The sequence below is a fragment of the Halichoerus grypus genome, chromosome 9, assembly GCF_964656455.1.
Source record: "Halichoerus grypus chromosome 9, mHalGry1.hap1.1, whole genome shotgun sequence".
NCBI classification, from domain to species: domain Eukaryota; kingdom Metazoa; phylum Chordata; class Mammalia; order Carnivora; family Phocidae; genus Halichoerus; species Halichoerus grypus.
Window position 1 is genome coordinate 91,409,268 of NC_135720.1, and position 24,611 is coordinate 91,433,878.

Sequence of the window (24,611 nt, forward strand, 5' to 3'; positions counted from 1 at the left end):
GTTTTCCTTAAAGACAATCAGCTCTGCGCTGCCTGGAAGCAGGAAAGGCAAGACATAAACCTTAGTTACCCCCTCCCCAGAAGATATTTTATAGGAGGACAAGTTGCTAAATGGTACTTTTTCTAAAGATTTATTTATTTATTTTGGCATGAGCAGGAGGGAAAAGAGAGAGAGAGACAGAATTCCAACCCCAGTGTAGGGCTCGATCTCATGACTCTGAGATCCATGACCTGAGCTGAAACCAAGAGTTGGATGCTTAACCAACTGAGCCACACAGGTGCCCCATGATAAATGGTATTTTTAAGCAAAGTCTGGCTCCTTTTTTTTTTTAATTTTTGTTTACATTATTAAATGTAAGGCTACACTGAGAACTGCTCTTCTCGAATTTTTAAATCTCCTTTTTTCCTGTTGTTTTCCTTCTTGTATTTATAGTATACGTTACATTAGCTCTTTGAACTCCTGTTTGTTTATTTGAAAAGGGAGATAATTGTTACCCCATGGAGTTATGCTGCTAAAAAAAAATTACATATGTCAAAGTAACATTGATATTTCTTCACCCTTTCTTTGAAACTGAAATTTGAAAGTATGTATCTTTCTGATCAATATCAATGAAGGAAAATTTGTGCTAAATCATTTCCTCAGATTCTTTTATTATTAATGTTAAGTTTATGTTTCAAAACAAACAGTTGTTATTTATGGTATATTTAGCCATTCATTCTAGACTTAGATTTTTAGAATTTGAAATGCTGGACTCCTACTGCATTATAGAATACTGATGTCTGAGATTTTACATGGGGGTTTCTAAAAGGAAGACGAAAATTACTCTATATTGCACTCTTTCATTCTATTAACATTAATTGATAAAAGTTTGGTTCTGTATTCAAATACAAACAGCAGAAAACATTTTTACTTAGAAACTTAAAGGGTATAATTTGAAGGTGAAATAAGTAGGATAACTTTTGCTCAGTTATATTATGTAAGTCTAAGTTTTTCATGCCCCATTTATAATAAGGACTTCTAATCACTAGGCAGTTGAGCATTATTTGTATTATAAAATCTTTTCAGAAAATATCCATAAATAAAAGAATTTTTTACAACCTCTTATTGACTTTTGGTTTTAGACAAAGCATAAATTTCAAAATAACTCAATACTGGCATCATTCCCCATTGTTATATTTAAAGGTCATTTACATTTTATGGACAATAACTTGTTTTCTTCCCAGACTAATTCCATGTTCTTTGCTTCAATATATTATACAATTATACCTTGCATATAAATGTCCTTTTCTCTCATATTGCATTAAAAATTATTTTCAAAGTCTATTTGGAAATTAAATATATCTTGATTCTTTAAAATTTCCCTAGAACTAGAACTTACTTGAATTTTAGAATTATAAGTACTCGGAAGAGCATGTATTTCACTCTATAAAAAAATTTAGGCACAGGGGCGCCTGGGTGGCTCAGTCGTTAAGCGTCTGCCTTCGGCTCAGGTCATGATCCCAGGACCCTGGGATTGAGCCCCACATCGGGCTCTCCCCTCTGCGGGAAGCCTGCTTCTCCCTCTCCCACTCCCCCTGCTTGTGTTCCCTCTCTCGCTGTGTCTCTCTCTGTCAAATAAAATAAATAAAATCTTAAAAAAAAAAAAATTTAGGCACAAAAATAATTTAAGCATAACCATGCTCTATGTAATTTGTTTGACTAAGAACATATTTATTATTATTTAGTATATAGTTCTAAGAAGATTAGTTATATGATTTCTTGGTGAAAATAAATCAGCACATATACAAACACACACAATCAATGTTATTGCTAGGAACACTTATCTAGGGACTGTCCTTTATTTTTCTCTCCCTCCCCCTTCACTTCCTATCTATAGTTAGGAAAGGATGTCTTACCTTCAAGATTTATCCGAAGTCTGGTTACTAGTGACTCTTCAACCTCAATCTTGTATGCTAAGTCTCCCTCGTTATTTCTGGGCTTTTACTCTTTTCCTTCTATACTTAATCCTCCACACATGAGGTAGACTATAATTCAGGAGTATTTATTGAATTAACGAAAGAATAAGGTCATTACTCACGTTGATTAGCTTTGATAGAATATCTGACATTCATCGTAAAGTCCCTTGATCATGCAAAGCATGTTCTCTCTGAATTGACTGGGAAATAAGGAATTTACTTTAGAAAGATCACTTAAAATATGCTAATGCCCAATTTTAAATTTGGTTTTAAGAGAAAAGTTCATTTATGTTAAATAACTAATTTTTCATGAAACAAGTAATTGTGATTTCTCTGTTATTGTGTAATTATATGTCATTTATATTTAAAAATATGAATCTCTATAATGTGCAAGTTACAAAAATAAATTTAACCACAGTAAAATAACTTGTGTGAAGCATTGCTATACACATGCAGCCTAACACATCAACTTTATGGCTACTGATGTTTCTAAAATCTTAAGCCAACTGTATCCTGGAGGTCAGAAAAATGCTAGGTAGAAGTGTATGGGAGACTATTGTTAAAAACTCAACACACCCAGTTTAGAAAGTACGAATTACGGCGGTGCCTGGGTAGCTCAGTTGGTTGAGCAATGGACTCTTGGTTTTGGCTCAGGTCATGATCTCATGGGGGGTAAAATACAGCCCAGCCTGGGCTCCACACTCAGTGGGGAGTCTGCTCAGGGATTCCCTCCCTCTACCCCTCCCCCTGCTGGGGTGTGTGTGTGTGTGTGTGTGTGTGTGTGTGTGTGTGTGTGTGTGTTTGAGCGTACACACGCACGCTCTCAAAGTGGATAAATAAATCTTTAAAAAAGAAAGTATGAATTATGACTTCAGAAAAAAATCATATGTATTAAGAAAGTGACTGGAATATGGAGGTATAAGTTCAGATATTCAAATAGAATCCCCTTCACTGAAATTTTACTCATATTTTCAGAATGAGTTTAATCTAAACTTTAAACGAATTGACATTGTTTATGCTTGGGGCTATAGAATATTCTAAACTACAAACATAGGGCAGATATTAAAAATATTTAAAAAATATTGGCAAAATGAAAAGCCATTCTTGATACGTAAGAATTATAGAATATGATTCTTCAGTCTAGCCAGTTGCATTCCCTATTTCTCTTTAATGCTTTCTTAATCTGGAGATCAATTTCTGGCTCCCTCTTCAGTCAAATTTTGCCTTATGGGTCTAGTGCAAACATTGCTTTGGTCCTTTTAAATTTAATATATAATAATGAGAATAATAATAAAAACAACAATGCTTTTGACAGACACTTTTCTAAGCACCTTGCTCATATAACTTAGTTAATCCTTACAATACACCAAGAATTCTTTCCTAATTTCTAGGTGTCAAACTAAGGCAGACATATGCTGCTCATATTCTAAAGCCAGAGTTTTTTGTCTTGCTTTCTGTTTTTTGGGTTGTTTTTTTTGTTGTTGTTTTTTAAGCCAGAGTTTTAACCACTGTCTGGAACTAATTTTTTAGCAATTACTTCTAGTCCATTAAATCTTGCATTATTGTTGGCACCTGTCAGTCTTAAAATCAGTCTCTCTCTTTCCTTCTTTTTTCCACCCTTTTTCCCTCTACTTCTCCTCCTCCTTCTGCCTATCCCTCTCCCTCAGATCAGAACATTGAGCTAGTCACAGTCCTCAATTCAGGTGACATTATCATATAGTTCTTTAATGAAACAGTTTCTTCAATTGTAGTTTTTAGTGTTTCTTCAGTTTTACTGCTTTAGTCTTCAACTTCTCGAAGCTCCAGGTATTTGTACCTTGGTCATCATTACCTGTCTTACATCTTTCATTTTCTCTCAAGTCTTTTTAACTTTCTGATTTTATAGTGGTGCTTAATTCTTTCCTCTGATTTTATTTCTCTTGTCCATTTAGTCTTGTTTTATTTCTAGTTTATTTTTCATTTATGTACTAAACTCTTTCTAGTTCATTCCTGAGCTCTGATAGCACTTTTTACAAGTTCCTCTAATTTATTGGTTCTTACATAACCCATCTATTTCTGATATATACCCCTCTTTTATTACTTTTGTAATTCCACTTTCTTCCCATCATTTAATATATTTTTCTGATTTGTTATCATGTTTCTCTCCTGCTTTCACTTTCTTTTTTTTTTTTTTGATGGTTTTGAGACATAAGAAGTTTTTTTTTTTTTAAGATTTTATTAATTTATTTGACAGAGAGAGAGAGACAGCAAGAGCGGGAACACAAGCAGGGGCAGAGGGAGAAGGAGAAGAAGGCTCTCCGCTGAGCAGGGAGCCCGATTCGGGGCTCAATCCCAGGACCCTGGGATCATGACCTGAGCCGAAGGCAGACGCTTAATGACGGAGCCACCCAGGCGCCCCCTGCTTTCACTTTCTGTCAATATATTATTTAGTTCATTTTCCTTTTTTTGTTTTTCTTATATAATACACTTGTATGAGTTTCAACACAATCTGTTTCTCTTTTTAATGTTTAAATGAGAAATTTTGCCTGTGCTCTTAGGAGGTTTCTCTTGGAATAGACTGTTCAGCTAGGGTGTTGTCCTTGCCTTATGCTCCATTAGGACTTGGCTTGAAGCAGTTTTTCCCTCTCAGGAAGGGACTTAAAGAAAGACATGTTTGTTCTCTAAGATCCTGGAGTGCTTTTGCTACTATAGCACTGTCAGCTTTTTCCTCGCGCATTGTATAGTCTCCATCGTTTAGCTTTTTCCATTGTTTACTTCACAGTCACTCATCCTTTGGCGCTTGTGTAGTCTTGTCCCAGTTTTATGTTTTTCTTTCTTTTTTTTCTTTTCAGATCACTGAGAATTCTACATTATAGTTCATCTCTTCTTTTGAGGATAAATACTTGCTTGAAATTTCTGTGTTCTAGGACTCTTGGAGCCATCTAAATTTTCCTTTTTCATTTTTCCACAATCTACCTCACAGGACCCAGTAGAGTTCCTACTATTTTCAGTGTTTTCAGAAGCCCACTTTTTATGTAGGGTTCTTGTAGATCATCTGGATTATGGGAATATTTTCAGAGTTTAGTTTTTTTTCTTTTATTATCCTAGGCATTCGTCTTTTAAAAGAAAGAGAAAGTAATATCAAAGTAAAAGACTGGCTCTGCCACCTGGACGTTTTTAAAAGTGGTATTAAACACTAAACAACATTTTGAGAATAAGAAAATGAAATTGCAGAAATTCTGCAAAGAAATTATAATTGAAGCACAACTAATCAGAATAGACAGGCATAGCTAAAGAAGTTTTCTAAAGAAAATTCATAGTATTAAATACTTGTATCAATAAAAATATAAAAAAATAAATGAATTAAATATGCAAATTCAAAAGTTTTAAAAAATAAAATAAACCAAGAAAAAGCACAATTAAGAAATTATATGCCTAAAGAAAATGAGGGAAAAGTGAGGCAAAAGCAGAACTAAAAATGCCCTTCAAAATATCTTCTTACCTGAAATCTACAAAAATCACTAACCAGTATGAAGGAAGATGCAAATAAGAAGAAGGAATCTTGTGTTTGTGAATTGGAAGACAATATTGATAAGATGTCCATAATACCCTAAGAAATCTACAGATTCAGTGCAATCCCTATTATATCCTAAAGACTTTTTTTTTGCAGAAGTAGAAAAAAAATTCCAAAACGTATATGGAATCTCAAGAGACTCCAAATAGCCAAAATAATTTTGAAAGAGAAAGACAAAGTTGGAAGCTTCACACATCCTGTTTTCAAAATATAAGACATTATAAAAAATTATATATTATATATAATATATTATATACCACATCTTCTTTTTCCATTCATCAGCCAAAGGACATTTGGGCTATTTTCATAATTTGGCTATTGTAGATAATGCTGCTATAAATATCAGTGTGCATGTATCCCTTCGAATTAGTATTTTTGTATTCTTTGGGTAAATACCTAGTAGTGCAATTGCTGAATTGTAGGGTACTTCTATTTTTAACTTTTTCAGGAATCTCCATACTGTTTTCCAGAGTGGTTGCACCAGTTTACATCCCCACCAACAGTGTAAGAGATAAACAAGGAGAGAGGCAAACCAAGAAACAGACTCTTAACTATAGAGAACAAACTGATGGTTACCAGAGGGGACATGGGTTTCCAACCCATGGGTTAAATAGGTGATGGGGATTAAGGAGTGTGCTTCTGATGAGCACTGGGTATCATATGGAAGTATTGAATCACTGTATTGACACCTGAAACTAATATTGCAGTGTATGTTAACTAACTGGAATTTAAATAAAAACTTAAAAAACAAAACCCCCCCAAAAAAAACCCCAAACATGTATATAATATATGATATATTACATATATCATATATAATATATGTTATATATTATATATAATATATTATATATTACATATATAATATATTACATATATTATATATTACACATATCATATATATGTAATATATGTATATGTATATATGTAATATAAGTAATATATATGTAATATATAACATATATATATATAATACAATGCAACAGTAATGATGACAGTATGGTACTGGCATAAAGACAGAAATATAGACCACTGACACAAAAATAGGGCCCAGAAATTACCCTTGTGTATATGGTCAAATATTCTTCAACAAGGGTGCCAAAAACACAAAGGGGAAAGGACAGTCTCTTCAAAAAAAGTGTTGGAAAAACTGGATCTCCACATGCAAAAGAATGAAGTTGGAGTCTTGTCTTATACCATACATATAACCTAACTCAAAATGGATTACAGACCTAAAACTATAAAACATCTAGAAGGAAACATAAGAGAAAAGCTTCAGGACATTAGATTTGTCAGTGATTTCTTGGATATGGCACCAAAGGCACAGGCAACGAAAGTAAAAATAAATGGGATTATATCAAACTGAGAAACTTCTGCGCATCGAAAAAAACAATCAGCAGAGTGAAAAGGCAACCTATGAAATGGGAGAAAATATTCACAAATCATATATCTAATCATTGTGCAAAATATATAGTGAAATTCTACAACTCAACAACAATAAAACACATAACCCAATTAAAAATGGGCAGAGAACTTAAATAGATAATACCACATAAAAGAAATACAGATGGTCAACAAGCATATGAAATGATGCTCAAGAGAAATTAAAATAAAAACCACAATGAGATATCACCTCACATCCATTAGGTGGCCACTATCAAAAGAACAGAAAATATCAAGTGTTGGCAAGGATGCAGAGAAATCAGAACTCTTAGGCACTCTTGTTGGGATTATAAAATGCCGTCATTATGGAAAACAGTATGGAGGTTTCTCAAAATATTAAAATGGAATTGCCATATGATTCAACAACCGCACTTCTGGGTATATATCCAAAATAATTCAAAGAAAGATCTCAAAGTGATACTTCCACACCCATGTTCATCAAAGCATTATTCACAATAGCTAAGAGGAGGAAGCAACTCAGCTGTCCATTGATGGATGAATGGATAAAGAAAATGTGGTATATATCTACAATGGAATGTTTAAAGACTTTAAAAAGAGGGAAATCCTGACACATGCTACAACATGGCTAAACCTTGAGGACATTATGCTACGTGAAATAAGCCAGTCATAAAAGAGCAAATACTGTGCTATTCTACTCATATGAAGTATCTAAAGCGGTCAAGCATAGAAACAGATAGTGAAAAGCTGGTTGCCAAGGCCTGTGGGAAGGGGATGGAAAATGAGTGTTTAATGGGTCTAGAATTTCAGTTTTGCAAGATGAAAAAATTTAGTATCTTCTGTTCTCCTTTCACGTTTTATCTGTTAATAGCCATATTCATTCAAGAATTTTTTTTAGCATTCCTTGTCTTATTTTTCGTGGCTCTCTCCGTAGTACTAAATTTATGAGATTACAACAGAATTAACTTTTGGTCATGGGTGTATTCCCTTGTAACCACTGGGATTTAACATAAGCCTGCCTTAATATACAATATGTTTTCCCAATAATATGGAAGCTAAATTTAAAGAGAGACCATATAAAAATATAAAACATTGTTCAACTCCTCTACACAAAACTGTTTAGTTATTGCTAGATGACAATGGGTGCCTTTAAATTTTTATGGGTACCTGTATTGTCTAAACATTCCACAATGAAAATGCATTAATTATGAAACAAAGAAGTATTTTAAACTAAAATTAGAAAGGAAAGGTGTTGTATACATTGTTTTCTCTGGTTTTAAAATCAGGCAAATTTGGCTCATACCATTCTTACACTATGCAGTTGACAAATGCAGTTACTGAGCTATTAGTCATGTAGATATGTCAAGAAAGACAAGATAACTCCCTGAAAGAGTCAGAAGGGCAAAAGATATATCAACATTTTTTAAAGGAAAGTGTAGAAATGAGCAGAAAAAGCAGTGGAAATGGTATTTTATTCAGCTCCATTTCTTGATGGAAAATTTATTGGAATTAATCATTGATTGATCAAATTGCAAACATCTAAAAATGCCAAGGTAGTAGTAGTTTTGTAGAGAACAAATAATGTCAGACAAATTCGATTTATTTTATGACAGAGTGACAAGGGGGAAACCGTACATTTAATAGATTGGGTATTGAGTTGGTTTCTTCAGGGTGTCCCACATTACAATTGCCTCAGCAAGCTAGGAAGTATGGTATTAGATAGGCGCATGTACCCAGAGGGCAGTGATCAGAAGTTCACTCTCAGTATCAGAAGATAGAATGAATATTCTTTCTTTGCAGTTGTCAGAGTTCTGTATCTAATAATTATATAAGGGATTGAAAAGCCTGGATAGCGAATGCTTCTTGGTTGAAAAAGATAGTCAGTTAAAGTGGCTTGTTAATAATCTGGAGTGGAAAAGTAAGAATCTGATGCCATCATTCTAAGTAGAAATTATAGACATATTACATATAGCTTCTTTTCAACCAGCACAGTTTAAGATAATCATCGTTAGGAAATTAGAGCATATACCTGAAAAAAGTGATTGTAAATGACTTTGTGCAAACTATGAAGTATAGCATTCATTCCATTATCTGAGTAAGCAATGTAATGTTACTTCAAAAAGTTTTTTTAACAATTCCACGTGAGCCAAATAAACAATATGCTAAAAGATTTGCATCCAAATGTTACAGTGATTTTACATAAGGTATGTGAAATCATTTTGGAAAAGATGCTAATTACAAATAAAACAACAAAGAACAAAGCTGTTAGATGCAATACAGTATTCTTTTTACCTCCAGAAGTAGTCAGATCTTTATAAAATAACTGTTTCAAAATGCAATATAAATTAGTATGAATTGAGAATTTCCATACTTAATGGGTATCATCACCTTTCCTTTACTCCAAAATTACAGAAACAAAATGTTCTTGTTCTGTCTCTAACAAAACTAAAAAACATGTCTTAATAGCTTTATTTATTCTTTACCCCCACACATAAATATGCATGTACATACATGTTCATTTTCTAATTATTTATTTTTCCCATCAGAATATAGATTCCATAAAAGCAGAGACATTTTCTTGTCTTCTGTTTTATCTGTGGTACCCATAGTAGAGGTTTAAGAATCTTTGTGGAATAAACTAATTTTAAAAAGAAAGAATAGATAAAGATTGTACATTTGCTCAAAAATATCCATTTTGGGAATAGTCTCATAAGGCAAAAGTAGTGATTCTTTTTAAACATGGACAGATAGTTTCATAATGATGAATATGAATGATAACATTTACAGATTTAATCCTTTAAAAGACTTTGCCGTGACCCCCTTTTTAATTACCTTTAAGTTTTGTGACAATATAAAATAACATGCTATTTATCTTTGCTATCCTATTTGATAATAGATGATTACTATTTTCCATTATTTTTTGTAAGAATAATTCTGAGTAAAAATGAAACATAACCTTAAAATATATTTTGTTCTATTTATTGTCCCTGGGAAAATTATGTTAATTTAGATATTTTAAATTGCTAAAGGGCATATTCTTCCTTGTGTTTTGTTTGAAGATGCTAAAAATTAAGTTGGAACTTCCAACAAAGTTCCATGTGACTTTCATGGAAGACAGTCACATCTTCAATGGTAACTTTTTAGTTTTAGTTGACAGAGGTCATCTTTTTTTTTTAAGATTTTATTTATTTATCCGTCAGAGAGAGAGAGAGAGCAAGCGAGAGAGCACAAGCAGGGGGAGCAGCAGAGGGAGAGAGAGAAGTCCCACTGAGCAAGGAGCCTGACACGGGGCTTGATCCCAAGACCCTGGGATCATGACCTGAGCCAAAGGTAGATGCTTAACCGACTGAGCCACCCAGACGTCCCCACAGAGGTCACCTTAACCTGTGGGTAGCAGCATGCACATAGCTGTTAACAGGTGTTTCAATTCTATCAAGGGTTTTCAAAATCTTTTTTAAGAAGTCGAGTAATAAGAACAATCATATTTATGATGACTTCTCATTTTGCTTACTGTTTTTTTCTTGCGATTTTTTTTTCAGAAATTGAAAAATTTCAAGGTTCTGATGGAAAAAAGGAAGATGAAGAAAAGAAATATCTTGATGTCATCAGCAACAAAAACATAAAGCTCTCAGAAAGGGTATTGATTCCTGTCAAGCAATATCCAAAGGTACTGCAATATACGCTCTGTTTTCATAGAATTAAGAAAAAAAAATGATAAAAATTAGACTTGATGAATGTTTATTCATTGTCTTTCATGAAATATTTAAAACTTCATTATATTAGTATACACATATATATGATACTGATCTAGAGGAAAGAGAAGTCTTTGAAAGTACAACAATTGAGAACAATTTTTCAACCAAAGACTATAGCACTTTTATTCAGTGAATATGGGAAACATAATTAGATATTTTAATTATTTATTTGACATGTAAATGGTTCAACATTTGTCCAAATATACATACTCACTTGATTATGTTTTGTTTCCTGTTATAATGTATATTCCTATTATAAAAAAGAGTAGAATTAATGATACTAAATATACAGGATTAGCCAATCCACAGGAAATTATTATAACCAGGAAAGTCTTCTAGTCTTTATTAGCCCCTTAGACTATAACCTCTAGTCTCCTGTAGTCAGGGTTCATTTATAAAAATAATTACCATACTGTTCTCTTGAGAGTACTTTTTCACTAGACATTTTCTTATCATATGAGATTTGTATCACCAGAATCATGACATAGCATTCAATGGCATGGTTTCATCACTTATATTCATAAATTCCAGTGGGTAAAAGGACTTCCTTTTTTTTAATAAATTAAGTATGCTAACAATGGAAACTCAGATTCAAGCTGGTAATTTACTTTCTGAAGAGTAAATCTAAACAAGGACCATGTAATTATCCTAATAATAAAGATTACAGAAATGCTGTAGTTTTTACCAATTGTCTTCTAATATGATAAATTTTAGTAAATATTATTAAGTGGAATGTTGTGTTTATAATTATTTCAAACAGGAATAAATTGTTGCAGCCCACCAAACCAGAAAATTTAACTTTCAGATGAGGTTTTTGGGCATGCAAGTGTTTTGTTTTTTGTGGGATTTTTTTTTTTTAGCTAGATTTACTCTATTACAAGAAAGGTGCATTCAATAGATATATATTTTACAATTAAATTTTTTCAGACTTATTCCTTAATCATGTTTTTATGAATATCAAATTAGGCAAAGAAATGTACATAAAAATGTTTACTTAGTAATGAAATGTGGTGGAAATGTGGGTATGAAGAAAAATGTCTTTTTTTAAAGGAATTTGATTAATCCATTATGAAGTACAAGATTCTCTCTCTGAATCGTATATTTAAATATTATATAACTTGATACTGTTTCTCAGAATAACACTTGTCCATTCTCTGGATATGGGAAAGCCAGTGACAGACTCAGTATCTCCTTCTCAATAACATGCAGCTCTATATCTCTGACCAAATCAGGTTGGCAAGATATAAAAGGCATTTCAAGTCCTGGTGGCTTTTCAAGTGGCAGCATGAGTGATTTTATATTGAAGATTGCAATAGTCTATATCTGATGTGTGATGATGAATATTGAAACAAGACTACTGTATATATAGTGTCTAATTTTTGTGTGAGATTTAATTTCATAATTTACGGGAAGATGACCAAACAACAAAACTGCCTATTTGTATTGAAGCAGACCATATCTCACTAGCAAATTATTGTACCTCCTAGAATTTTTAGAATCGCAGAATGTTTACGCTGGGACTAATTTTCAAAATCATAAAATATATAAAACTTTTATTTTCCAAATGAGGTAACTGGGAAATTATGAATTACTCAAAGACATATCTTTGTTGCAGATGGAGCTATTTAGCGAGGTTGCTGTTATTGTAGATTCTTCACTTTTGTGGGAGCCATTACATTTTTAACTTGACTGATAATGCTCACATTTTTATATTACTTGTTCATGTAAAATATGGAAGACTGTGAGGAATGAGAGCTCCTAATGATTAGTACTTTTATGGAATATTATCAAGTAACAATTTATGCCTTAGAAAATTTGCCATTTTTAATTGATGAATAGAATGCTAAATCACTTTAAATTATTTTTAAAGGGATGTGCATTTCATACATCCAGTTATCACAATGAGAGAAGTCTTAGAGCCCTTTTACCGAAAAAGGTACTGAGAAACAGAACAGAACAGAATCATCTATCAAGTTGACCTACATTTGTTTTCATTTGCTTTTGTAGTATAACAAATTAAAACCAACATTCTGAAAGCCGGATTTCATTTCAAAAGTGGTGATTCCCTCCTGCTGAGTGATTATTGCCCACCTCTCAAAAATATCAGTGGGGTTTAGATTACAGTCACTGCACTTGAGCCATATTGGATGTACATTTGGGAGCTGTAAAGTATGTGGTGTGGTGTGATACTAGGAACGGTTGAGCGGAGCACAACAGTATTTATGGATTTAAAGTTTAATCTTTTATAATAAAAAGTGATTTATCCCTCAGGGGGTACATTGTAGAAAGACCTACTTTTCACAGCTTCCCTCAGAGCCATCTCTCCCCTTGATGTCTGCTGTCTGTTTGGTCCGGTAGTTAGTGTGGGTGATGACACAGTCTCCTCCAACAAAGGGCAATAAAGAACTATGGGACTTCTGGAGGAAATGACCTGATCCTGACTTTACTACGTGACCTTTTTGGGTAGATTTGATTTCAATTAGTCTCCAATATCAAGTTAATTTGCCAACTTAATTGAGTAACACAAGGAATTGAAAGACGTTTAAGATTTTGAATTATGGAAAATATAAAAATCCTGTTCAAACATGTTAAGAATGATTTATTTAGCTCTCGTGCTTTATGTTTAATCACTTATTGGGGGGGGAAACATGTCATATTATCAAATTATTATAATGAACAGCTTTTCTTACTTGTTTTTAATATTTTTGTTTGCAACAAGATTAGTCAAGAAATAGACTATGCGCATCTCTTGTTTGCACTGACAGATGTTTCAGAATCAGTGCAATTATTTCTTGGTAGTCTAGTCTCCAAGGAGGCAACCTGTGGCAGTATGTTCCTCTATAATCCTAAGAGATTCATGCAGAAGATCCTGGAGAGATTCATGCACAAAATTCACTGTTGTTAACATGAACTCTTTCTCCCTAAATCCATACGTACTATATTTCATAGTCTAATACACAGTTATTTTTAAAAATTTTAACATCTCCAACTGGTATGCATATTCTAATCAGGATCATTTTACAGTCCCTGTCGGGCAAGCAGTGGTCATAACTTATAACAAGTTGTCTGTAAACTTGGCCCACGTAAACTTGGCCATGCCTTCTTGTATCCAGTTGTTTACTGTGTTGGAAAAATGGGAATTGAGTTTCGTCGCTGTTCAAAATGTCTTCAAAGAGGGACACCTGAGTGGCTCGGTCGTTAAGCATCTGCCTTCGGCTCAGGTCATGATCCCAGGGTCCTGGGATCAAGCCCCACATTGGGCTCCCTGCTCGGCGGGAAGCCGGCTTCTCCCTCTGCCGCTCCCCCTGCTTGTGTTCCCTCTCTTGATGTCTCTGTCAAATAAATGAATAAAATCTTTTAAAAAAATAAAATAAAATAAAGTGTCTTCAAAGATTGCATTAGGTTTAGTGTTGACATGCAAAGCTATTACATATCCAAGAAAAGAATAGAACCGTAGCTTGGGGTATCAATTTGGTATTAGTGAAGACAATATTCATCATTGGAAGAAAGAAAAATAGCATGATTTCTTGGTCCTCCACCAACAAGTGCCTTAGAGGACCTAAGAAACAAAGATACATATAAGTGGCTAAAGCTGTATTTTGTTACTGCTAGACATGCAGAAGGACCGTGCCTCACAAGCGTGGGCAAATTGAGAGGGGGGCGGATGGGAAGGCGCCGCCTGCACTCGCAGGAGATCTGCTGGTTGCTTGCGACTATACCTATTTGGCCACCTGCGCAATCCAGCCTCTCAATGCCTTTTAAAACTGTCTTTTGATGTTGCCTTCAGAATCCTCTGAAATGCATCAGACCTTGCCTTCAATTAAATTTGCCTTGAGGCCCACTTTTTATTTCTCAACTTGAGTTATTGCCAACTTTTTAAAGCAGTAGATTGCCAGGAGTGTAAATCGGCCCCAAATTTGGCCCCTTTTAAGATCAAACGCAGCACGTTCCCCAGTGCTGCTTTTCAAATCAATTCTTTATGTAGATTAACGCAGAAAATGAAAGTTCCAAAATATGCTCAAAAGCACCACATTTGCCCTATATTTCGGTTACTCTGCTCTGTCCCAGAGAGAGGGGCTACCTTTGTGCCTGGCTGGAACCAGTCTCTAAAACCTGGCATGTCTTCTCACAGAGCTTGTTTCTTTCTCTCTACTCCAAAAGATGAAAACCCAAAGCCAAATTCTCGTTGAGTGTTATTTTTTTCTAACTTTCTAAGTAATTATCAGATCACTTAAGAAGAGGTAATAGAGACCCAGAGTTACTAACTGTGGAAACTATGACCGTATTTCAAAGCCAGTATCACCTCCTACAATCTTGGAAACACCTCCCTATTTTTCTAAGCAATGTGGTTTTCCAAAAGCCACTCAGTAGCTTACATCTTAAACCTGTTTTATCTTTACCAGACAGAGACTATTGCATAGCGTTGCTTTTTACTTTTCTAAAGGAAATGGAAGAGAGGATTTGATTGGGCTTTGTGATTTCAATTTCATTCATATCAGTTTCCTAGTCTCTCACCTGTGAATGTAAATCTCAATTGGAAAATAACATGACACTCAGAGTCACATTTTCTATGAAAAAGAAAAACATTCCAAAATACTATGGACTGCATTCTCTCCAGTAGAATGGCACCTGAAATAACTATGTTTTCTGGCAAAATTTAGAAATTTGTGGTGATATTGTCTAGTCCTTGTCTTAACCAATAACTCTTCTGTTGTAACTAATGCACATCGCATGTATTTCAATATTATTTTCCATTTGGTACTTAAATTTTTTTTTGTCTCCATGTAACACTGACCCATGGGTTCCTAATCCTGAATTATGTTCTTCTCTCCACATCCTTTTTAATGGGCTCAGCACAACCTCACAAAATATGTCCTCCTACTTCTCAAAATAATCTCTCCTTTCTATGTCTAGATCTCTTAGAGGATCTTCAGTCTATTTTAATCTGTTGTTTCCTTTCTGCCAGGTTATTTCACATTTACCCTCAACTGGAAAAACTGTAAACTACTTCAAAAGGATGATTAAAATGCAAGTGCCTTTTGAAATGTGTCCAAATCTATATCCTTACTCAGGGGTTCCTTGAGAGTGAAAAGATCTTCCACCTCACGTCCCTTTCTATAATCTGACCATTCTTCATTCGCTTACTTGTTCATTTATTTGTTTAATTCGGCGAGCCTTCAGTGAGTTTCTCTGCGCCTGTAGAACATAGATAGCTCTTCTGTCATTTCTTTTGTTGTTGCAGTAGAAGTGGCTTCTCATATAGATAGATCTTTTAAAAGACTAGAGAAGAGAGATCACTTAAAATCAAGAGGCGCTACATTAGCAGTCTAATGGATTCCCATATTGTTATTGACTCTGAAGGACTTACTGACATATGGAAGCAAGTGAATTTGATATAAATTCAAACACTGTATATATTGAGATTCGCAGAAAAACAAGCTTACTCTGGAAAGGATACAGGAAGTAAAAATTAATGCACCCCACCCCCCACCACCAAACATCTAGATAAGGGATTACTGTTACTTGTACTACTAAGTTAGAACCTGACTATAAGAACTTTTTGAAAGAAATTTAGATCCATGCAGAAAAATTGTGACTTTTATTTGCTTTCTCAAATTTAAGTGATTGTTAAATTTCTGTAACGCATTTAGATTTCTACCATTTTATAAGTAATTTCCTTAAAAATATATGGATTTCACAAGGATATCACAAAAAATAAAACATTACAAGAATTCAGTTTGAATATCAATGCAAGAGCTTTAAAACATTACCAAATGTTGTATGCCAGTGTTCATAGCATCATTATTCACAATAGCCGAGAAGCAGAAACAACCCAAATATCCTCAACAGATAAATGGATAAACAAAATGTGGTGTGTGTGTGTGTGTGTGTGTGTACAATAGAACATTCAACCTTAAAGAGCAATGAAATTCAGATACCTGTTATAACATGGATGAACACTGAAAATATGCTAAGTAAAATAATCCAGACACAAAAGGACAAATATTGTATGATTCCACTTATATGAAGGTACTTAGAACTAGCAAATTCATACACATGGAAAATGGAATAGGGGTTACCAGGAGCTGTGGAGAGGGGAAAATGAAGAGTTACTGTTTAGTGGATACAAAATTTGTCTTTGGGATGATGAAAAAAGTTCTGGAAATGGATGTGGTGATGGTTGCACAACATTGTGAATGTACTTAATGCCACTGAATTGCTCATTTAAAAATAGTTAAAATAGTAAATTTTATGTTATATAAATGTATCACAATAAAAAATAATGTCACAAAAATACTAGCAAATGTATTTAAATGGCACATTACAAGCAGAATAAATTACACTCAAATGTATTTTATTTCAGGGATGTAAGACTGGTTGAGTACTTAAACATACTTTTAAAAATTTACTGAATTTTAAAATAGGATCAAGTAGTCATTTGATAAAATAGATTTCTCATTCCTCATGAAATAAACATGGACATATATTCTATAATAAGTATATATTTGTAATCAGAGTGAAGAAATCCTTTATATAATAAATATTGGAAAAATAACTAGTGACGCATTTAGGGGCAAAAGAAAAGAAAGATTAAATCCCTAACTCATCTTTTCCACCAACATAAATCTCAACTGGTCTAAGATTAAATGCAAAAAAAAAAGTAGAATATATTATGGGAAATATATTTAATGGAGGGAAGGCATTTCTTTTTTTTTTTTTTTTTTAAAGATTTTATTTATTTATTTGACAGAGAGAGACACAGTGAGAGGGAACACAAGCAGGGGGAGTGGGAGAGGGAGAAGCAGGCTTCCCGCTGAGCAGGGAGCCCGATGCGGGGCTCGATCCCAGGACCCTGGGATCATGACCTGAGCCGAAGGCAGACGCTTAACGACTGAGCCACCTAGGTGCCCCGGAGGGAAGGCATTTCTAAGAAAGATGGAAAAATACTAAAGCTGTAAGTAAACAATTAAAATATTTTATGACATAAAACTTCTGTACAAGTACAGCAAAAATGCTAATGATGATTACCAAAATTAAAGGTCACAATTAAAATGCCAAACTGGTATAACTATTTGAGAAATATTTGAGAAACACATGACAGAAAGTTCATTTTCTTTATATGTAAGGGACTCAATTTTTCTAATTGCACAAGAAGTTGATGATATCAACAGATAGCTATCACACATGTACTGTTTACTTGAAATGTTTCTGTTTTCTATCAGACTGACAAGTTTGATTATAACCAAAAATGATGTTACGGTATGGAGAAAAAAACACTCCATAACCTGTTGCTCAGAGCATTGAGATTCAGCCATTTGGGGAAGCAATTTTGCAAAATCAATGAAAAGCACAAAGGCAAAGACTTTCGGAAGCAGTTGGATATCTAGCAGTTTATTTAATAATTATATATTTGCAAACATATATACTGTTAAGTGAAAGTATAAAAGATGATAGTTTATTCCTCTTTAGTATAAAAGGAATATATTTATGTTTATATTTGTATACATATATATAAGATGATAGATTCTAAGTAAAAGGAAGGAGACCCTTTTTTTATTGCAGGCTCTTTGTGCTGTTTGAATTAGTTAGTGTTAATATGTTATTTTCCTAATAAAGATATTTAAAAAATAGTTTGGGCTAATGGCAACATATTAAAATAGAAATAATTAGTTCTGATTAAAATTTTTTCCTAGAACAGAGGAGCAAATAATAAAAACTAAGGATTATTGACTTTTTTTTAATAAATCAAACACTTTATTTTGTAGTTTTTACATATATTAACTCATTTCATTATCATAAAAATTCTAATAATTCATTCCTTCCCATCTTATAGACAAGGAAACTGAGTCTCAGAGGAACTCATTTGCCAAAATCACATTACTAAGAAATGACCAATTCAGGATTCATATCCAGCTGCTCTAATTTCACAGCTTCTTATGAAATTAGAGTATGTTTCAATTAGGGGCGCCTGGATGGCTCAATCGGTTAAGCATCTGCCTTTGGCTCAGGTCCTGATCCCAGGGTCCTGGGATCGAGCCCCACATCGGGCTCCTGGCTCAGCAGGGGGTCTGCTTTTCCCTCTCCCTCTGCCTGCCGCTCCCCCTGCTTGTGCCCTTGCTATCTCTCTCTGTCAAATAAATAAGTAATGATACAAAAAATTCTTAAGAAAAGAATATATTTCAATTATGATAATGTAAGCAAATGACATCTTAAAACATTCAGTAGAAAATTTGACTCCAAACATGACTCCTCAAAATTTATTATCTTCAAAACCAAAAAAAATTTTGTGTTAATGAAAAAATCATACACTTCTTTTTCTGGTTTATCAGTAAGTATGTTGCTTAAATGAGGAATGTGTTCTAGAACTCAAGTTTGCAGGAACAGCTAACTTTAAAACATGAAAATAGTCCTTAAATCTGGGACCTCCCACTTAGAGAATTAAGGTTTTTTTAAGAACCCAGTGCATATTAAACACTGAGCAAAGCACAGTGAACTATTTTATTCCTTCAAGAATACTGTAAGAGTTCTGAAGAAGAGACCAAGGTTTAAAAATATTTAAGGAGCTTTCGTAAAGCCACACAATGTATCAGTGATAGTGTTAACATTGAAATTCAGGTGTGTTTGTAGCACAGCCTCTCTTCTTTGCATCAAACCATTGTTATGATTCATTTTTTTTTTTTATATGAAGAGGCATTGAGATTACTCTGGACACAGACTGCTTAGATTGCAAAGGCCCACAGATGGAAAAGCAGATGTATTTCTCCTCTGGTGTTAAGCGAGGCAGAAACAATAGATTCATTAGTTGGAGTGTATCTCATAGGTCGTATGGTCTAATCTTCTACCCAATTAGGAATCATTTCTAGGATCTGTGATACTCATCAGCCTGTCTATGAATACCTCTAGTGATTAAAAAGAAAGTTCAATATATTATAAAACAGCTGGATCTAATAATGAATAGATGTTGCTGTTCGAATTTGTTTTCCTCATTGAAATAATGATTTTAATCCTTGTAAGTTGCTATTAGTCCTGGTTCTGCCTTCTGCATCATAAAAAATCTCTCTTAAAACACTTGAATCATGGTCTTAATTGAAGTATCACTGATACATTGTCTTCATTTGGCTTCTGGGCACCAGATTTATTTTTATGTCCTGTTATAAAACTGGTTTCATTTCTCAGCCTCCTGTGCTGGTTTCTTCTCTTCCACAACTTAACCTGGGAGTTTCCCAGGGATTTGCCGTGGCGCTCTTCTTTATGTATATTCACACTCCCTTGGTCATCTCACCTATGACATGGCTTTATGTACCGTATAAACTGACGATCCAGCCAAGACCTCTCTTCAAGACTTAGATATATGGAGCCACCCACTTGACATCACCATGTGGATGTCTAGACATCTCATATTCAACCGATGTTCTTCTGACCCCACGTGTCTCACTGGTTGGCAGTACCATCCTTTTATTTGGTCAGATCAGAAATTGTGGACACCTCTTTGACTCCTTTCTTATTCCCACACATCCTATCCAACCTGTCAGGCAAATCTGGGAGTCTTATCTTCAGAATACATCAAGAATCAAATAGCTCTCACCACCTCCACTGTTACTTCCCTGGCCTAAGTCATCATTTCTCTTACCTGGATTACTCTGATGGCCTCAGTCTCTATGCTTCTACAAGTTCCTTCATCTATCCCTCTGCAAGTACTCACAATCCCTTTACCCTTCTCTAGTTTTTCTTTTTTCCATAGTAGGTATCACCTTCTAATGGATTTTGTAATTTACTTGTTATTTTTATGGTTTCTCTACATTAGTATGTAAACTGGAAAAAATGCCAAGTCTCCTTGTCTTTCTCTATCAGTCATGTATCCCTATCACATAGAGCAATGCCTATCACATAGTTAGGTGGTTTATAAATAATTGGTGAATGAATATAGTATAACTACATAGCCTCTTTTCTAAGACACCCTCTCTGGAGGAAGTACAACCGACCCAGAACAAAGATCTCCCTATTCTCACCTCTTGGCCTCTTCTTACAGAATTTTCAGGGGACCTGTCACATTTGTAGGAGTGACATCAGTTTCTCTCAAGGAGACCCCAGTATTGCTGTCTTCCCTAAAGCCCCAGTGCTGCTCTAATCTTGCCAGAGAGAACCCGAGTACAAGAAGAAAGCAATAACTGAAAATTTTACTCAGTTCTAATGCCTAGATAATCGGTTACTTAGCCAAATTTTCTAATTAAAATGAAGTTAAAGGTTAACTCAAAAATTACTTTCAAGTCATTTCTGAATATCATGTTACAGTTTTATTATTTAATTACCCATTTTTAGTAAGTGCAGTATATTGAACATCATTTGACCTTTTACAAAAGAGCCTACGAGGCTTCCACATCATAATTCTGAATATTAATTCCAGTTCATTCATTCATTCAGGAGATATTTATTGGATCTACATGGCAGTCACCTGGTATTTGACTCGTAAATGTGAAAATTAAAAAGATGCTTTCATGGGTCTCAAGATGTCCTATAGTAGATTTAAACAATTGTCCCAGTATGGCTTTGTACTGGGATAGATTCTGAAGCTTTGGGATGGTGTTAGTTTAAATATAAACCTGAAGTCAGATTGTCTTTAACAGTTTCCTTTAAACTTAAGAGACTGAGGCATGAAAAGGAGGCAAAGATATAGGGAAAATAGGCATTATTTGAAAAAAAAGTAGGTAAGAGAAAGAGGGAGAGGGTATTATTTGGGATGTAGGGTTGAGAGGAACAGAGGGGTAAGATCAGGGGAATGTTTATTTTTCTGTCAAGTCCTCTCAATAGAGAAACTTTATATGGAGGTTTTTGCAACCTGGTAATTTTTAGGTCTGGCCTCTTTGTTTCTGGAAAGAAATCTGTAAGAATATATTAAGATGTAGAGTTTTTGAGAGGCTGAAGAGAGCTGTGAAGAGGCAGTATATGTACTGGGAAAATAACAGAATTTTGGACCAGATAGACCTAAGTGTGAATCACAGCTCCACCTTCATTCAACTATGACAGTGGAAAGTTCCATAAACACCTTCGTCCTCAGTGTTTTTCAGCTGCAACATGAGTATAATAATACGCCCTGAAGTTTCACCCAGGATGCATGAAAATATATCTGTATATTTGGCTTGCATCAGCACACGGTGTAAGCTTGCACAAGTATCATCACTAAGTAAAAATTAGTTTCTTCTCTTTTTTTTTTTTTCCCACCTAATAACAGTGTTTTTGGTGGGGAAGCACCTAGTCTGTATCCGGCTGTGTGTGTGTGTGATAAAACAGATAAATTGGAATTATTTCCCTAAGAGTTCTGTAATACTATTCCTGAAAGGGCGACATTAAGGCATTAATAAAAATAGGGAGAAAGTGGATGAAATGGGATAATGATTAAATTGGGGGTAGTAAAAGTTTTATTTGTTGACTACCATGTATCAAGCAATTTTATCTGTGATTTATAGTATTGCCTGATTTAATCCACTTAATATCTCTGTGGAATATGTACTATTTAGAGAAAGAAATTGAGGCACAGATAATTAAACTGTTTAAAGTCACATAGACATTTAATAATTAATTAAGAGTGAAGAAGAGAAGAAAACTTATGCATAAATGTTATCTTGAATAGCTACAATGTTTATTTACAAACTAAATTTCATCCTTATTTCTTTAAATAGAACTGTAAAGCATTGCTCACATATAGTCTCTACCTCCTTGTTCATATGTTTGGAATTTGAGATTTAAATTTGTGAACTGTCATAGATTGACATTCATTCATTAAAAATGAATATTCTGCATATAATATTAAATCATGAGGTTTATATAAACCATATTGCTATTATTGAATTTTTACATATTAAATCTATGACTCATTGTTGTATACCAGTTTGTGTTAAAACATGAGTACATACTCTGACAGTGTATTTTGTTTACTTCCTATGTTCCCATCTTAAGACACATCTCTTAGAGGCAGAAATTAATGCGGCTGCTAGTTTATTTTTAATTACATGTACTAACTAAGTGAGAATGAAATGTTTTGTGTTTCATTTAGTTGGGTATCTGTTAGGTAGTTCTAGAACTAACCAACAAATATTGAAGTTTCACAGAATTCTTCATTATCACTTGTGCCAATAGTAACTTTGCTTCATTTGTATGAAAGCCCGTGTAATGTGAAATTAGAAATCATAATCCATAGGCTTAGTTTACATCATTTTTATTTTCTTCTTTTAGAGTAAGGCATTATACTTTAACCTAATGGAAAAATTATTAATTTTATGGTATCATAAAAAGCTACAAAATTAACTTTTTAGAGGAGTAACTCTCATTGCCAGAAAAATCTAATGACATACTTATGCTTAGGAGAGTATTTCCCTTTCTGTACTCTTAATTTGTTGCAATTCAAATAGAATACTAGTGTTAGGTCCAAAATAGAATTTATATTTTAAGGTAAAATTGTAATGAGGAAAATTTAATTTCTGAAGTGGTCAATGCCCATCCGAATTTTCATCAAATTAAGAAAAAACTCAAGTTTATGAACACTTTTGATAGTTTTGGTTATCTGCCAGGATCTAATTTCAAAGTCTTCAAATAATTTTTGATTTTATAGTTTCATACTAACCATGCAGTTGACTTTATTACCAGCATTTGATCATGTATCCCATTATTCCATCTTGCTTTAGTTCAATCTAAATCTACTGAATTAGTCAAAGGAATGTTTTATTGTAAGACAACGTAGTCTTCAAAAATTCTCTATGAAATTAACTATTAAAATGTAACTTCTTGGTTGATAAAAAATATATGGTACAAGACACAAGAAAAAGCACATAGTTTAGTGGAACTTGGGAAACATTTTTCACATGTTTATCGTTTTTATGTTTGCATCACAGATGGTTTGAAATTATTAAAAGCTTCTTTACACACAGTGATTCTGTACCTAAGCTATCAGATATAATTGGATCGATGGCATTACTAAGAACCTTTTATTTTTCTGGTATGGATAGAATGGTTTCTGACTACACCCTGGGAAATGTATGGGGAAATGCATTAAATTAACATACACAATTCTGCTGCCAGACAATATGTTGTCTAACTAGACAGAGAAATTGCTGCAACTGTATTTCACACGTGTGAGAAAGGAGTGAGCCCATTATGTACTCTGAAATTATGATGGGATTTTTCCCCCAAGACACACCAGTGGGATAGAACACTCTAATTTTCACAAAAATAGAAAGATTATGCAGAAACTATCACTTTCCCCCTATTTCCATTCTTCTTGCAAATTACTTATGTGAACTCTTGTATTTTTGTAAACTGTGGAAGGCAGATCTGGGGATAGCTTATTCTGTGCATTCTAAAAACAACCATATGAGAGGAAAATTGTTTTAGATTATATGAATAGTATTTTTACATTAAAGAAAAAAATAATAGCTTAGCAATGAAGTTGAATAAAATGAATGTATGTGCATTTTGCTGTGCTGGGCATTGTTGAGAAGAGAGCCAAACGAGGCAGAAGATACATGCATTATGGTCTTGGCCCAGGTCCCTTATGTTTGCTTTATACCAGTCCCCGGCAATTCCATCTCCTGCCATGATCCTCAGAGCAATGTATTTGTTAATGACTTTAAAATCCAAAACTTTAGCTGATATCTTTTTTTTTTGATTTCCAGATTTATTCAGTAACTTAGTTGACATCCTCACCTGAATGTCCCCAAGGCCACTCAAACTCAGCAAGATCAAAAACCAAATTACTACCCTTTTCCGTAGAATCTGTTCTTACTCTTTTGCTCCTATTTCAGTGAATGGCACATCATTGTCTTTGTTACAAAGAGAGAAATTTGGGTATCATTTTTGACTCTTAATTTGACTTTATAATTGCCAAAGCCTGTACATTCTTACCTTCTAAGCACAGTTCAAGTCCATTCATATTTCTCTAGCCCCACTGCCACCCCT

The 24,611-nt window shown here is 33.9% G+C and overlaps 1 protein-coding gene across 12 annotated transcripts in view; it reads left to right on the top strand.

Annotated features, from left to right (window-relative positions):
* Window positions 1-24,611, top strand: part of KHDRBS2 (KH RNA binding domain containing, signal transduction associated 2) — a 598,658-nt gene that overhangs the window by 81,837 nt on the left and 492,210 nt on the right. For all 12 annotated transcript variants that reach the window (XR_004917485.2, XR_013441225.1, XR_004917482.2 and 9 more), the window contains exon 2: window positions 10,446-10,573. Coding sequence is in view for 7 of the 12 variants with exons in the window: in XM_078055184.1 (XP_077911310.1) it covers window positions 10,446-10,573 (128 nt within the window). In the remaining 5 variants the exon portion in view is untranslated. The remainder of the gene's footprint in view (window positions 1-10,445; window positions 10,574-24,611) is intronic.